Below are 16250 nucleotides of genomic sequence, written 5' to 3' on the forward strand. Positions count from 1 at the left end.
CTTTATATTTTCTATAATGTAGTTCACACATGACGTCATGATCTCTAGGAGTCTCCTTATCCAGTGGTTCCAACACCAAAACTTTAAAATTTAATAACTCTTGTACTGAATGTCCGATTTTCTTTTCCTCAAACTTTATATGTGTTCTACTTACGTTGCTGCTTTCACTCAATCCACATTGCTCTTTGGGTTTGGGTTTCCATTAACTGCAAAGAGGTATCAATGTAAATCTAAAATCACTCTTGTAGATCTCTTTCACTACAGAATCCCAAGTCATAATTGTAGTATTGCTCAACATGTAGGATAAAATCCATTTTTTCTTTGGGGGGGGGGGGGGGGGGAGGGAGGGGTTCCTGGGGAGCATTTCATCCAAGATGCAAGGATTCAGTGAATTAAAACAGTTGTCTGTGACTGCCATGTTTCATGATATGCTGGTCAAATCATCTAACAAATCTTGAGATCATTTAAGATATACAGGGTACAAGTGTACTTCAGTATTATGTCAAGTCATAAGGGTGGAAGAGAAGATTTAATAAGCTCCATTTGTTTGCAGCATATAATTAAAGTAGATTCTTTCTTAGAAGATTGTGGTCCCAAAAAAGACCCATTCATTCCAATAAATTTCCATCACATTTGTCGCACAAAGATTGTGTGGGGTGCAATGACACTAGAGAATCTAACATTACAAACCTTCAAAGAGAACAAAAGACCGATGTAAAGCAAGAAATTTTGTGGCACGAAATTTTCGTGAATTGGAGCTGACGGAATTTATCCCTGCATGATATTTACATGAACTGCCTCTGGTATTCAATGTATATAGTGTAAACAAGAGCTTCCACGTGTATTTCTATTTCCACGAATCTTGGTTCTCATGAAATTTGTGAAATTAAAATGCATGCAAAAATTTCTGGTTTTACAGTAACTTTGAGATACAAAGTGTTCAGTACATACACAAGTTGCATGTTAACATTTGTCATCAGTCAGTAATTTCATACAGCTTGGACTTATGTATGAGCATGTACATAAATTAGATATCATTTTTTTAAATAAAAAGATTGTAAATCTCACTATGTCAACTTCACTGAAGTGGGCAAGGCACAATGAAATATACAATGTGTATATAAAACACATATTTAGGTGAAACTCGTTAGAAGACATTAGTTATCAGGACCACGAGAATTTTGTCATAAGTGAAAAAAAAAACCCAAAATAAAACAAAGGAAAGAAAGTTTTGCCCATGAAATCCCTTTGTGCTAGGTATTAAAGTCTCATGGCATTAATGTCCATCATAGCAGGGTTTGCCTGTACAATATATATCATATATGTGTATTTTTCCAATACTGCAGAGATTTAAGGTGATTAAGTTTGATTAGCCCTATTTCAAAAATTAAACATAATTAAGACTTAAAACTTTCAGGATATGTAGCCCACATATATGAGAGACAGTGGAGATAAAATCATATGAAACCTTACATTTTTCATGTATATTTTAAACAATATGCCTTAAAAATTGGCCATTTTTGGACACCAAATTTGTGACATGATTAGTACCCCTAAGATCAAATGCATCACACTCAACTAAATTATATATTTCTATAAGTGTTTTTGACTGATCTTATTCCAGAACATGCCTATTTGGAATGACATGTAAAGAAAATCCTGTTAATAAACCTTTTTCATTCCTAAAATGCCATTATAAACAGTGCGTAACGCGTGTTACGCTTGGTGTCCACGCGACAACCGTTACACAGAGATCCTAGAAAAGGTTGATCGGAATTCTGAAAATCAATGCATTTTTGCTGTTTTAATGAGCTCAATGGGGGATGAAAAATATGTGACTTTTGTTCCAAAATATTTACATCTTTATGTCAAAATTAACAATGGTAAATCAACAATTTTTTGGTGTCCAATGTAACCACCGTTACACATGAAGATTTGATCTTTTATTTTGTACATTTCCAATACTATTTACTGGCCTTTCTGATTTTTCTGAGTTCCTTTCCAGGATAGGTATCCAAAAGAAAAGAATATAAATTATATAAAATATTTGGGAAGAAACTATTTGCCTCTTTCTCTTTAGTGTCCAATCGCGACGCGCGTTGCGACACGCATTATGCATATTTGGAAAATGCCTAAATAAGTACAAACAGTAAAATTCTGCACTGTTATCACAATACATTAGTTACATTATTAACAAATCAAGTTCATAAATATTTTGTGATCAACAATATGTGTTTAAAATTATTTTCAATATTCTATGTAACGGATGTTACATAGGACACCAAGCATTTTCAATGGATTTCCCTATAGGAATGTACACAAAATAACATTTTTCTGATTTAATTTTTTACAGAGCTTTTTTGTGCACTATCTCTCTGTACAACCCTGAATATCAAGAAGTCACTATTCATTAAAATGAAGCTTATTTTGAGGTCATTCTAGTGGAATTTAATTTGTAGTACAATGTCACACTTTTGGTTGCAGTATTGTAAAACTACACATATGTGAGTATTTTAATGTTTATTTATACACAAACATTTCAACACAATACAGCATGTTATGAATAATTTTAACATTTTTATTTCAATAAACTATAGACAACTCTTTATAAAATTGCAATTGGTCTGAAAACAACTCAAAGAGTGTGTAGTTTCACACTCCAAAGTTTTAAATTTCTACGAGAGTGACACTGAGAAAGTGGGGTGCCAATGAAAGCCAGTTTGTTTGTTTGGGTTTTTTTTATTGAACATTTCCTGTATGTCCATGCATACTCATTCTGTAATCCAACCCATCAGGGTCCAAATTCACTGGAAAGAACATGTCCTAGTTTCTTGATCTTCCCTGTGAAAAAAAAAAGCAAGAGAGAGATGACTAAAAATGGGTTCAAGTTGTACAGCTTCAAACATTCTTTGTACTTCTCTGAATACCAAGTGTGAATAATTTTTACATAAAATATATATGTACTTTGTAGACAGGTAGTCATTACCTGTATGCAGGTCTGCCAACATTCCCACATCCAAGTCAGGGAGTTTCCACACAGCAATCAGGGAGATATCTGTGTGTTACATGCATTTCAATGGGCAAATAATTTCCAAATCAAGGAGATTTTAATATTCTCTTATTCAGACTTGAACAGATTTTGACATTTTCAGGGAGACTCCTGCAGAATCAGGGAGACTGGGCAGCTTTGTACCAGGAAGACTTTTGGGATATATTTTCTTGTGAGGACATGATAAGATAGAATGTGATTTTTAGGTAGCCTCCTGCAGAATCAGGAAGACTTGACAGCTCTGTAATCATCAGCAAAATATGAGCATCTCGACAGAGTAACAGGCTTCATTATAAACAAAACAACTAAGAGAGTTGTTGTAACATCTAAAGGCAAGATTTTGAATGATTTGCCTTCACATATCAATCTCACTTTAACCAAGGCACCTTGATTACCTGCTATAACTAAAATCAAAAGAAGACTGTTTATGAAGGGCAAATTTCTGAAATATCATGCTGATCTCTACATGTCCGTTTAGTTATGAACTGCTCTGTTATACTCAGTCCCAATGCCACAACCTGATTTGTATTCATAAGTCATCAAAAAACTGCAATGGGAAAGTGAATAACTCAAAGCCACATATAAAGACATCCCAACAATTGGACAGACACCTGAAAATTTGACAAATGGGATTATCAAAACCATAATGCCCCTGGCACCCCTGGTGTGTGAGTTAAAAAAAAAAGAAAAAAAAGAAAAAAAAAGTAATCCAACAATAATAGTTGAAAAGCAGTCTTTGAATGCACACATCTGCAACACGAAGCGAAGTTGTTTGCAATATTGCCATTTTCCTGTCATAAGTAGAGACGTCTGAGCTGAGAGGGCGCTGTAATCATCTGACACTGAGGGCACAGCTTTTTACAGGCCTGCATGGTAAGAAAAAAAAAAAAAGTGCACACATACAGAATGAAATGCTGCAACTTGTTTGAAGGTCAGATAAATCCAACCTATGGGCAATTCTCACTTTGCTGATATGGGCACCGTTTCACAAAAGTTGTCACTGTGCTGACAACTTGTCAGCCCTGACAAGTTGTCAGTCTCTGACAATTACTATAGTAACAGTCGGTGACCACAGCTTCTCAGCCAATCAAAATCAAGGATTTCATTGAAATTGTCAGAGACTGACAACTTGTAAGGAAGGGCTGACAATTTTCATGAAACGGTGTCATGGCATACTGACAATATGATTCAAAATATTTCTTTCAAGACATGATACCTGCAACTCCATCCAAAACATGAATATCTCAGAATTACAAAGACATATCAGCATAGATTAAAACACACAGATTAATGAGTCCTGGATTACAAAAATTAATCTATTCATTCCCATGATCAAACTCATGACAGAGCTTTGATATGTCAGATAAAATCATTTGGATGTGGAAAATAAATGAATTTAAATCATGTTAAAAAGTCTGTGAGTGCATCTATTTCCTATTCTGGATACAAATGAAATAACTTACCACTCTTTCTTCAAAATATTCTGTTTCATAATGGTTCCAAATGCATTTATAAATAAAGTTCATCCTATGAGTTTGTCTTGAGGTTAATGTGTCATAACACTTTTCAATTTTTTGTTGTTGACCCTATTCACATGAAATATGTTCTATGTTTGTAGTTTCATGTGTCTTTGTAATCTAATGTGTTTTCTGCAATTAAAGGGTGTGTACAGTTCTGGTCGAGGTGAGGATTTAGCTTTTAACGTTTTGCGAGATATTCAGAAACCACTCTATGAGATGTCAAAGAGCATGCAGTTTAAAGGGGTATCAAAAGTTTATTCGATGAAAATTGGTTTTGAAATGGCTGAGATATCCAAAAACAAGGTGAAACAAAGAGATCCTAATAAAGTTGTGGTATGTCGCCTTTATTAGCACTTTTTTGGATATCTCAGCCATATGAAAACCAATTTTCATCAAATAAACTTCGAATCCTTCTTAAAACTACATGCTCTTTCATATTTCATAAGAGGCTTTTCATTATCTCACTTGGGAATGTTCAAAACATGAATCCCCATCTCAACCAGTACTGTACAGTCCCTTTAATAAAGTTAACTGAAACTGAAATGACACTTACCAGTGTAGCCAGCCAACATTCCTCACAGTGTACATGCCAGCACTGGATGGATACCAATGGTCTTGTGTAGGCCCCCATGCAGATTTGACAGGTCACACGGTTCTTGCCCCCCTCACCAACCTCAGCCTCTAGCTCCTCTACTCTGGCTTTCAGACTCTCAATCACCATCTGTACTCCACTGCTGGGCAGACCAACCAGCCGAGCAGACGACTTGCTCCCTTCCAGTTCAGGTTCAGTCTCATCCCCATGATCTGCAGTGGTGCCGTTTCCAAGGCAACCCTCGATAAGAAGGTTGTCATTGACGTGATCTTCGTAGCCCACATCGCCAGTGTCCATCGACGTTCTTGATGATGATCTGGCAAGGACGTCTTCTTCCGAGTACTGCTGAGGACCAAATTCTTCTGTTTCATCTCCATCGACATCAAGGTCATCATCACCATCTGGATTAGACTCTGGCTTGGTGGAGACAGTATGGTAGCCCATCCCTACAGAAAAAAAAAAAAATCAACAACAAAGAAATAAACCATCAAAACATATGTGCCAGGTAATATGTTTCAGGCAAAGTCCATGCACAGAGACTCAAATTGATGATCGCATCTTTATTTCATGATTCTTAGAAAGGTGGAGTAAAACAAGCACATTGTAATTACGGTATAAATTGTAATAAACAATGTATATCATTCTTCCCTGATGCATTCTAACAAAGTCTTCATCAACTTGCAAGATGAAATGTGTTTCAATACCCTAAGTCCAACATGACATTTGAAGTGGAGAAACTGGAATTTGTAAATAAGTAGGATTTTGTTGGCCAGTCATTTATGCAGAGAAAGAGAGTTGAGTATCATCAATCACACGTTACCTTGGTATCCACCTCTGACTAAGCTAACAGGTCTTATCCTGGTTTGCCCCGCCCACTCATATGTCTCAACACCCTCTAGGCTCTCCTCCTCATCTCCATCATCCTGGTTCTCCAGAGGAATCTGCTGATATGGCCCCGCCCCATCTCCCTCCACATCCACTGGGTCTCCAGCCCCACTGTTTGCTCCTGACGTCGACGCAACGGGATAGGTGCTCAGGCAGTTCTCAACATGGCGATTTCGCTCCACCTCCGATCCTGTGTTCATTTAATGGAGAGGTTTTGGGTGAGACCACGAGTTTGAGATAGCAGCCTTTTCTTCAACATACACGTTCTTCCAAAGAATGCAAAAGTTGATTAGGACTTTTTGCAAACTTCGCAAGTTTTTATTCATATTTCTTGAATATAGATACGCAGATAAAGTGATCATCATAAAACACACAGTTCTTGCAGATGTAAGTCCTGGGTTTTTTTTTTTTTTTCCTTTTTTTTTTATTTCTGCGGATCTGGAGCATAACAGAAATATTTACTGCAAACTTTTCTCCAACAAAGTGCACTGTTACTTTTTATTCAATATGTCAACTTGAAGATGGTGCCGCAACACTTTATCAAAGAGATCTATTCTTACTTTCCACTCCTTTCCTAAATATCTAATATTCTTTTTCATAAAAGAAAATTCAGATGTTTCAATCATTTATGTAGAGGAAAGATGATTTATCTAGTGAATAAGTACAGATAATAAAAAAAGCTGGAACCATTCACAAGAGAGTGAGAGAGAGAAGTATTATAAAAGTGGAAATTTTCTCGCATTTCACGTGACCAGAAATTAGTGCGAAAATAACAGCAAGCAAATGTTCCTGCTTGTTATATGAAACAATATATTATGTTTTCAATCCAGAGAATTCATCTTACCAGGCTGAATGTGAAATATTACTCACAAACAAAAACTTCCACTTTTCCAGTATCACTAATACAGTGGACTCCCGTTATAACGAAGTCCTTGGAACTGGCAGTTTTCTTTCGTTATATCAAAATTTCGTTATAAACGAACGAATAAACAACAAAAAACAAAGAGCGGAAAATGTTGCGACCTGAATTTTCACTTTGTTGGAACCGAAATTTTGTTATAACCATGTTCATTATAATGGGAGTGCACTGTATTCCATTTACCTAAAAGAGGAGAGAAGCATACAGGGCAGAGCATTGTTTCCGGCTTCACAGCAGGATTGTGCAAGAGTTCCTTCCTTCTCTCCCGTGCTTGCCTGTTGGCTCTAACCTCTAGCAATGATAGGTTGCCGTCAAGGCACATCGCCCCGTCTGAGTCACTTTCACTGGAGGAATCATCACTGTCTCTCTCAGTTCTCCTCCGTTTGTTACTCACACATGCTTTCCTCTTCTCCCTGTCCTGCTCTCGTCTCTTCTGCAGGGAGTACGAAGCCTGGGCATCCCTAGCGACCCTGCCCTTAGCAACCACTTGGTCCAACTGCTGCACCTCGTATTTCAAATGTTGCTCCAGTTCACCGGATCTAACGGTGATCCCGCAGATGGGGCAGATCTGTTGGCTTGACGACCGCCTCCTGGTGGAAGACCGTCCCACCTTCCCTCTGGTCTCCAGTGAAGAACTCGGTCCTGGTGATACCGTGTCTTCATCTCCATTCTCGCATGACAGCGCTTCACATGCCGAGGGCTTCATGATGGATTCTCTGGACCGACGGCTTCGTCTCCTCTCCGGACATGTCATCAGGGCGTTTTCATTACCTTCCATTTGCCTTCAACCTTTGATGTAAAATAAACAAATGAGAAAAGCTGCAGTCAGTTTAAATAAGAACTTCATTATGACAGCCGACCAAAGCACATTCTCCTCATTCACTTGAAGATTTTATCTTTCATTCATTTCTTTCACTATTCCATCTTGCTAAGGCAAAAAAGCAGTCTATCCCTCTTCCTGTATTATTAGGTGATCCGAGTATCCTCTCGGATCACCTTCTGTATCTGTACGGATTCTTTGTTCTTCTTCTTCTTCTTCTTTCTTTATTTCTGGACAAAAGTTGTGTATCTACGTACTCAGAAAGTACTCACAGTATCAACTTCAAACTCATACCATATATGTATCATGTCCCAAAGACGAAAAATTTTATAAAATCATAGTGATCAGTCGACCGTGACGTCACTATGACGTCATTATATGAAAACACATTTTCACTCCTATCTCATTAATGGAATGGAATTTTTCAATGAAATTTACGTCACATATAGTTCAAGTCAAGCGCATTCTACTCATATAATCAAAATTCATATTTTCTCTTAAAACGTGCGCGTACGCGCGCGTTGAAATATTTGTATGCTCAAATCGAGCTCAAATTTTTTTTGCACACGTTTCAGACCAATCGGAGCATTTTTTGAAAAATTGAAAAAATTGGATGGACGCGTACGCGCGCGCACATATACGCACGCACAGCTCTTATGCAATAGAAATTTCCCATTTTTTTACACTTATCGGATGCCTGAAATGTCAAGGAATATTTCTACCAAGTTTCAAGTCAATCCGATTCAATATGACGTCACACGGGCCCGTCAAAGTTGAAATTCCGCGCGCGCGTTAATGGCGATATACAGTGCAACAATGCCAAAAAACCGCCAATTTTGAATCCGATTTTACTCGTCAAGATGGACGGTGACCCCCCATTTTTTTTACATATTCTGAAAGCTGATGAGTTGTACATGTCATTTCATGGGTTGGCGATGCTGGAAAAATGATGAAAAGATATCAAATTTCTTAATAAACTAAAAAAAGTAAATTTTCAAAATGACGTCATCGAATTTTAAGTTCACTCAAGCATATCTCACTTATTCTTTCGTTGATTTTCATCCAAATCTCAATATGTTGTAGCTTATTAAATGGTCTTTCAGTCCTATAATAACAACATTTTGATTGGATGACGGCATCACCTCTTAAAAAGGGATTAAAAGTAACATTGTCAAATTTGACCAGTTTACGTGTTATCTCTATGGGAGTGCAGTTTTTCTGGAAATGAAAACTGACATGACTATCTTTATCGAGCACTAGCTCACTTATGCTTCGGTGAATTTCTCCCAGATTTTAGTATGTTGTAGCTGAGACCGTGGGCTATCGTAAGTGTGCCCTTTGTTTTTTCATACGGAGTCGGCATCACGTCCAAAAACTTGGTTGAAATTAAAGCTTATCTTCAATGTATTGAAATATGTCTTTGTTTCTGCAACTTTCTTTGCAATAACTCAAGAAAAACATACCCTATCACCACCATATTTTGCACATATTTAGTTCATGTCACGTACATTATTTCACAAAATAACAACTACTTGATCAGACACCATCTTGGCTATGTAAATTAGGGTCAAAGGTCATAAATGTTTTATCCTGTATCTTACTGAATACATGTCCTATGTTTACCATATTTTGCACACGTAAAGACCATGTTACAAGGATCATTTCACAAAATAACCACTTTTTGCTCAGATGCCATCTTGTCTGTGCAAAGTGGGGTCAAAGGTCATATGTACTTCTTCCTGCATCTTCGTTATGACGTGTTATCTATATGGGAGGGAATTTTTCTAGATGTGAAAATTGACATGATTGTCTTTATCGACGACTAGCTCAATTACCCTTCGGTGAATTTCTTCCAGATTTTAGTATGTTGTAGCCAATTTAATACTCTTTAAGTTTTGTTCATCAAAGATTTAATCGGATGATGTCTTCACCTCGTGAAAATGGATATAATGTAACCTTGTCAAATTTAACCAGTTTACGTGTTATCTCTATGGGAGGGAATTTTTCTGGAAACAAAAATTGACATGACGGTCTTTATCGAGCACTAGCTCACTTACTCTTCGGTGAATTTCTCCCAGATTTTAATATGTTGTAGCTGAGACTTTGTGCTAGCAGTGATGTGCCTTTTGTTTTTTCATACGATGTCTGGATCATGCTAAAAAACTTGGTTGAAATTAAAGCTTATCTTCGATGTATTGAGATCTTTCTTTCTTTCTGCAGCTTTCTTTGCAATAACTCAAGAAAAACAGCCTCTATCACCCACATATTTTGTACATGTTTAGTTCATGTCACGTACATTATTTCATAAAATAACAACTACTTGATCGGACACCATCTTGGGTATGTAAATTAGGGTCAAAGGTCATAAATGTTTCATCATGTATCTTGGTGAATACTTGTCCTATCTTTCCCATATTTTGCACACGCAAAGACCATGTTACAAGAATCATTTCACAAAATAACTACTTTTTGCTCAGATGCCATCTTTGGTGTGCAAAATGGGGTCAAAGGTCAAATATACTTCATTCTGTATCTTCGTTAGTGCATACGGAATTCGGTACCAAAGATGGCAGGTCTGACTCCCTTTTCTAAATGAGACTCCAAACATCACATGGCCAATGTCTCCTCAACACAGATGAAACCTGTATGATCATGCCTATTGGGATCAGGACTCAAATCATTGATTTCCCAATAGATCGGATCACCTAATTTGTCAGTGTTGACAAATTCCGAGTCTAGTTAATACATGTCTTTTGTTATGTATTTTGCCATGTAAATATGTATAAATACATGTGTCTTTTGTTATGTATTTTAACTTGTACATGTAAACATGTGAATATGAATAATAATGAACTTCAAGTTCATCTAAGGTCTTTGACAGATAACAATACTAACTATGCCATGTACACTGTAGGCCCTACCTTGTTGGGCAACACAATGACACTGACTTAAGTTAATTTACTTGCATACTTTGAAAAAATAATTTTCAAAGTAACGTTGGTTACTGGCTGCGGGTCAGGCAAAACTGTAATCCCTTAAAATCCTAACTCTATATTAAGTGTATTCTCATTCTATTTAATTCCTTGCTCATTTGAACAGGAATTTTTTTCCAAGCATTTATTTCAAGTTTCCTATCCTAGCAATTTGCATACAATTGTAGCAATGTAAAAGTATGTCATGATCTTTAATTAGATGAGCATAATTATTATCAGTATAACATAGACTATATAGGCCTATAACAGATGTATTTTTTTTGGGGGGGGGGTGATATTATCCATACTTTATGCATTAAAAAAACAAAAACAACCAAAACTCAAAAAAGGGGGTAGAAAATAGCTCAATCATAGTTTCAACTTTCAAGGCCAGGGTTGTGCACATTCTAAGCAAATGAAGTGATAGCAGTAGCCAGAAATAGTCCTGAAAATAGAAATGACAGATAAACATCATACTTGCCAACTCTACCGCATTTGTTGGCGGTAGACTACCGCTTTTAAAAGATTTCATTAGCATTCAAGCTAGTGCTGCTCGCATAGGCATCCTGGATTCTACCGCTTTCTCAAATGAAAATGTTGGCAAGTATGAAACATAAATTTTAAATGCATTTGCTATCAACCTCCCCATGTACTGTAGAACAGTAGACCAGGGATGTGAGATCGAGGCTCATCTCCCTGAGTAGACACAGCATCTCATCATTTTCTGTCGCTGTCTTTGTTGATGAAGTCGAGACGAGAAATCTGTAACGTTTTACTGAGTACTTCTTCAAAAGTATCTAGGTCCTACCCCTGCCTACTAGCTAACCAAAGCCTACATAGACGGCCTACAACGATATATCGAACTACAGGTATCAGAGGGGTTGTTGGAACCAGACACTGAGCTGACAATGAAGTAGTCAAAATTCACGTAAATTACCAAATTTATGCTCACAAAACTGGGAAAATATGTCCTGCATATCCGACGAATGTCCCATCGGAAGCCATCCATCACCTGAATAAAAACATCTTACGCTGGATGATATGTGATTTTACTGGATTTTTAATCTACTCTTCTGACAGCAAATTGTGTTTGATAGTCGCCGCTGCAAATTTGTATTTACAAGTTTTAGCCTAAGCACTAGGCTTGTGGATGAATAACCGAAGCATATTAAAAATAATATAGTAAATTAAATGAATTCTAAACGCACAAAAGAGATAAAACACAATAAAATACTCAAAATCAAAATAGAATACGCAGAATATAGTGATGCCGATTATTTTTAGTACATGAATCTATACGGATAATATCCATATCCATATATCAATTTTGAGACTAGACTATTCATGAAAAAACATGCATGCGTCTAGCTAAGGAAAGAGAAACATCGGAGCTTGGAGTTTGTTTTCTATGAGTTGGAGTTTGTTTTCTATGAGAACAAACTTAGGATAGAGATATGGCTTCCAGTGACTCTCCAGAGAACAGCAGAAAACGTGCTGTTGAAGACGATGAACAAGATGAAGAGTGGATTGGACCTATGCCTGCAGAAGCTTCTAAACCCAAGAAAAAGAAGTGTAAGTTTTCCTCACGTTTCACCGACCGACCCGCCCGCGTAAGTTCGAGGCCCTCTTGTTACTTCAACTGCCCCCGAACTGCCCGCAAAGAAGAGTGCTAGCCGAAGCTACCCCGCAGTCATGGCTGCATGCTGCAGCTCCGCTGCTGCTTTTGAGTTTTGGGCCTTGTTAAACCCACAAATGTAAAAACGCCCACAAATGTAAAAATACATCGCCCACAAATGTAGAAAATCGACCACAAATGTAAAAATTTAACATCGCCCACAAATGTAGAAAACGCCCACTAATGTAGAAATTATTTCAAACGTCGCCCACAAATGTAAAAACTACAAGCACTAGACCTAAAGCCTATATAGTATTAACTATACACAGCCCAGTCGCTGTACCTGGTACGTCTGGTCGGGCTAATATAGTATATACGTTGATATAAATACACTCTCTTCTCTAGGATAGCAGTTTTGCACTTCTTGCAAAATAATGTGTAGATATACGTGTACGGAGATGAGTGCGTGTGTGTGGGTATAGTAGTGGAGAGTTTGGCGGGGAAGATGTATGTGCGTGTGTCTGTCTGTGTGTTACGGTGTGCTGCGTGTCACACCTTTCCGGCGGGCAGCTGCGCCTCCGGGCAAGTTACGCGGGATTGTTGCGAGTACGAGCAGTTAATTTCTGCGGGTGGACAAAGACGTTAAAGAGTTCCGTACTTGTGTTTTATACCTGCTATTTTATACCTGCCACTTACCTGCTATTTGCATGCCGACCGGCCATGGAGTATCGTTGCATGTACTACTGTGATAACATGCTTGTCTTCTGTCTGTTTGTGTGTGTGTGTGTGTGTGTGCGTGCGTGTGTGTGTGTATGTTTTCCTGCAAGTTTCTGTTTCTGGGCGGCGGGTGAGGACTGACTTATCTGCAAAGGAATCCCTCTGAAGTAATTTGAAATGGCAGAAAGTCATACGGAGTGTCTATATACTCTCAACTAACTAGCAGAGAGGCAGTAACTGACCCTCAACATGCACACAGATGACCAGCGACACTGGCAAATCAGACTTGCGTGCGCATCTCCGGGTACTAGTGCGGGCCAACACCAACGCGGGGAGCTCCGGAGGAAAAAACAAAACAAAAAAAAACAAAAAAAAAACAACAACAAAACCCAGATACGATGTGACAAGGCCTTAGTTTTAGAGCTCCAGTCCCCGTATGTCGCTCGAAACTGAAAACGGATCGGCTTCGACAGGTCACAGTACACGGAATACATGCAATTAAGCAGCGCGTGTCTAGTAGCGCAAGACGCACGAAATAAGGGTCTACATAAATGCCCACTTAGTAGAAATACGTCAACCACAAATGTAAAAAAAAATTTACATTTGTGGTTGATGTTTGAATTTTTTACTACATTAGTGGGCATTTTTTACATTTGTGGGCGCTGTCGTTTTTACATTTGTGGTTGAAATTTCTTACATTTGTGGGCGGTGTTTTTTACATTTGTGGGCAATTTTTACATTTGTGGGCGATGTATTTTTACATTTGTGGGCGTTTTTACATTTGTGGGCGTTTTTACATTTGTGGGTTACGGTTCTAGCAGCACTTCTAGCTAGGCGGCGTGAAGTGGGATTCAAAATCAGCAGCTCTTTTGTTGCCCCTGTGTATCATATTGGGAGAAGTGGGCAATTACAAGAATGTGCTCAAGAATGTTTTAATTATCACATTTGATGTACAGCTGTACAGCGAGTGTCTATAATAAGACTAACAGTTAGATCTATGTATGTATCGTTCAGCTAGCTGTATCCCAAAACACCTGACACTCGGGAATAATTTTCCAACTCAAATTTGATTAGCAATTTCAGCTGATGAATAATATTTTAAATGGTATCCTGTACACTTCTATGGAAGAAAACTGCTACACAAAAGTTTGTTTGTGTGGCAGTGGTGTAAAAATGCATAGGAAATTGCGATGCGATACCAGGAAAATTTATTCCCTGCCTGATATTTCTACTTCGTTTTACATCTAACTCGTTAGATCTAGCCTTGCCCTTGTGTAGTAGGAGATCAGCCCAGAATAAATTTACTGAACGTACCATCTAGGCTACTGTATCACTGTCACCATCCCTATAAAGCGAAGTTTTTATAATTTATCAATTGTTTATACGTTAACATTTCAAGTTTCTCAGGGACTGCTTATTAATAATTAATATTACGGTACTTCGAGACAGAACACGACCGATGAATGGGGCGGGGGTCCTCCCATGGTAGGGAGGTTGTATTTTTTTTTTTTTTCATTTGGATTATTGTGCAAACAGTGTATGTTAGAATTAATGCTGACGGCATTACCATTTAAATGTACAGTACTTTTTTAGTTGCATCTAGAGTCTATACAATTCTCATCTGTTTGTGACATGGAAAGTGTTTCTGAAGTGAAAGACATTATTTTGAACATTTTCCCAAAAGTTTTCTTCAACTTTAAGGATAAGTGAGTCTTGATGTGTAAAAAAAAAAGAAGAACTGACATGACTTATTAAATAATAGAAGATGACAAAATTTTATGTTATATACCTCCAGATACAGAAGCGGATCCAGGAATTTCGTAAAGAGGGGGCGTGTTTACAAAAATAAAGGGGGGCGCACGCACCCCTCCCCCCATTTTTTTCTTTTTATTTCTTTTGTTTCAACAAAAAATAAAGGGGGGCGTGCGCCGTTTGTGGTCCTCCCTGGATCCGCCCCTGAGATAATTTATCTAGACTGGTTAATATCAATAGCTGTAATTTGTATGAAACAGGTATGTAGGTAGCCAACATCAGCTTGCAGGTGTGAGAAAATGTTTGCTGGGTGGATGAGCTTGAGATGGCCGGGTTGATGCCTCAGGGCATGAGACTTGTTACATCAAAAGTCTGTTGAAATTTAAATAGTCTCACTCTCGGTTTACTAGCTAGATCAGAAATATCACTGTTGTGCCATGATTTAGACAATGCTCGTCATGCGTCACAGCCCAGTGTGTAACTGTTACATGTGCCTTCTCACTTTCTGTATATCTGTGTTAACTTCACTTTCTGATTTTTTTCTCTCTTTTTCTGAGTCAAACTGTCCAACTAGACTTACTACTACTATAGATAGGGTGACAATGTTGAAATGTTGATGTAGATCTACACTTAAAGCTGAAATTTTAGTACAGTAAACCTCGCATGAGTCGAAGCTCTCGGGACTGTCAAAAATGCGTCGACTTAAGTGAACTTCGACTCTCGCGAGAGTCGATTTTTTTTTTCGACTCACAGTTATGTACATGCATTATAATACATTTGCGTGCATGTGTGTGTGTGTGTGTGTGCGTGCGTGTGTGTGTTTGCATTCAAATTTGTCTGTTCTTGAAGATAATGTTCTTATTTTGTTCTAAATTGAACATGGAATTTGTATCAATACTAGTAGTTAAACGTAGTTCTGAGAATGTCTGCGCTAATGTGGCAATGTGCATGCTAATGTGGCAATGTGCATGTGGTATGTCTATGGTGCACGGGAGAGTGTTTGTCTCAGGGTAGGTTGACAGAGATAGCTACCTATGTTGCTATCCCAGGCCCATCCCACCTCCATTGAACAAAACTATACAGCCAGCCGGGCACGCACAAACAAGCTCCGCCCACTTGGCCTGTCACTAAAATATTAAAGCAGCGATTGGTTGACCAAGTATGGATGTGCTGTGTGTGTGGATAAAGTATGGATCGATGTGCTGTGTGTATACATGTGTATGTATTCGACATGCGTGCGGAGCGGTACGGCGAGTGTGCATGCTTACCTGCATCAGGTCAGGGGACGGGGTTCTGCGACATGCCGATTTTTTTGTTCTCGAAAATGTAATGAGAATGCCAGACAAATCTTCTTCGGCTCAAGTGATGTAAATTACGTGTGTTTTGTACAAAAGGGACTGAAGGTTTTA

The 16250-nt window shown here is 38.1% G+C and overlaps 2 protein-coding genes across 3 annotated transcripts in view; one reads left to right on the forward strand and one right to left on the reverse strand.

The window, feature by feature from the left end:
* Nucleotides 1–2546: 2546 nt before the first annotated feature.
* Nucleotides 2547–11851, reverse strand: LOC140236400 (E3 ubiquitin-protein ligase RNF220-like). 2 transcript variants are annotated; one of them, XM_072316331.1, is made up of 5 exons: nucleotides 11710–11851; nucleotides 7149–7754; nucleotides 5982–6236; nucleotides 5123–5607; nucleotides 2547–3915 (listed from the first exon to the last, which is right to left on the reverse strand). In XM_072316331.1, exons 2-5 carry the CDS (start codon nucleotides 7741–7743, stop codon nucleotides 3844–3846), a joined length of 1407 nt encoding a protein of 468 aa, XP_072172432.1. In that variant the 5' UTR covers nucleotides 7744–7754; nucleotides 11710–11851; the 3' UTR covers nucleotides 2547–3843. The 2 variants fall into 2 exon arrangements, with proteins under 2 accessions (XP_072172432.1, XP_072172431.1); XM_072316330.1 differs by having other exon boundaries at nucleotides 11695–11851.
* Nucleotides 11852–12135: 284 nt separating this feature from the next.
* LOC140237157 (peptidylprolyl isomerase domain and WD repeat-containing protein 1-like) overlaps nucleotides 12136–16250 on the forward strand; it is a 68803-nt gene continuing 64688 nt past the window's right edge. Inside the window, exon 1 of the mRNA XM_072317099.1 lies at nucleotides 12136–12329. Coding sequence (XP_072173200.1) covers nucleotides 12212–12329 — 118 coding nt within the window. The 5' untranslated portion in view covers nucleotides 12136–12211. The remainder of the gene's footprint in view (nucleotides 12330–16250) is intronic.

This window comes from Diadema setosum, chromosome 13 (genome assembly GCF_964275005.1).
Source record: "Diadema setosum chromosome 13, eeDiaSeto1, whole genome shotgun sequence".
NCBI classification, from domain to species: Eukaryota; Metazoa; Echinodermata; class Echinoidea; order Diadematoida; family Diadematidae; genus Diadema; species Diadema setosum.

Excerpts from the sequence above, each read along its gene's own strand:
- LOC140236400 (XM_072316331.1), bottom strand. The coding sequence starts at position 7,743 with ATGGAAGGTAATGAAAACGCCCTGATGACATGTCCGGAGAGGAGACGA. Across the intron at positions 5,608-5,981 it reads AGTCAGAGGTGGATACCAAG|GGATGGGCTACCATACTGTC; the intron begins GTAACGTGTGAT and ends TTTTTTCTGTAG. Across the intron at positions 3,916-5,122 it reads AATGTTGGCTGGCTACACTG|GCCTGTAAAAAGCTGTGCCC; the intron begins GTAAGTGTCATT and ends CTTACCATGCAG.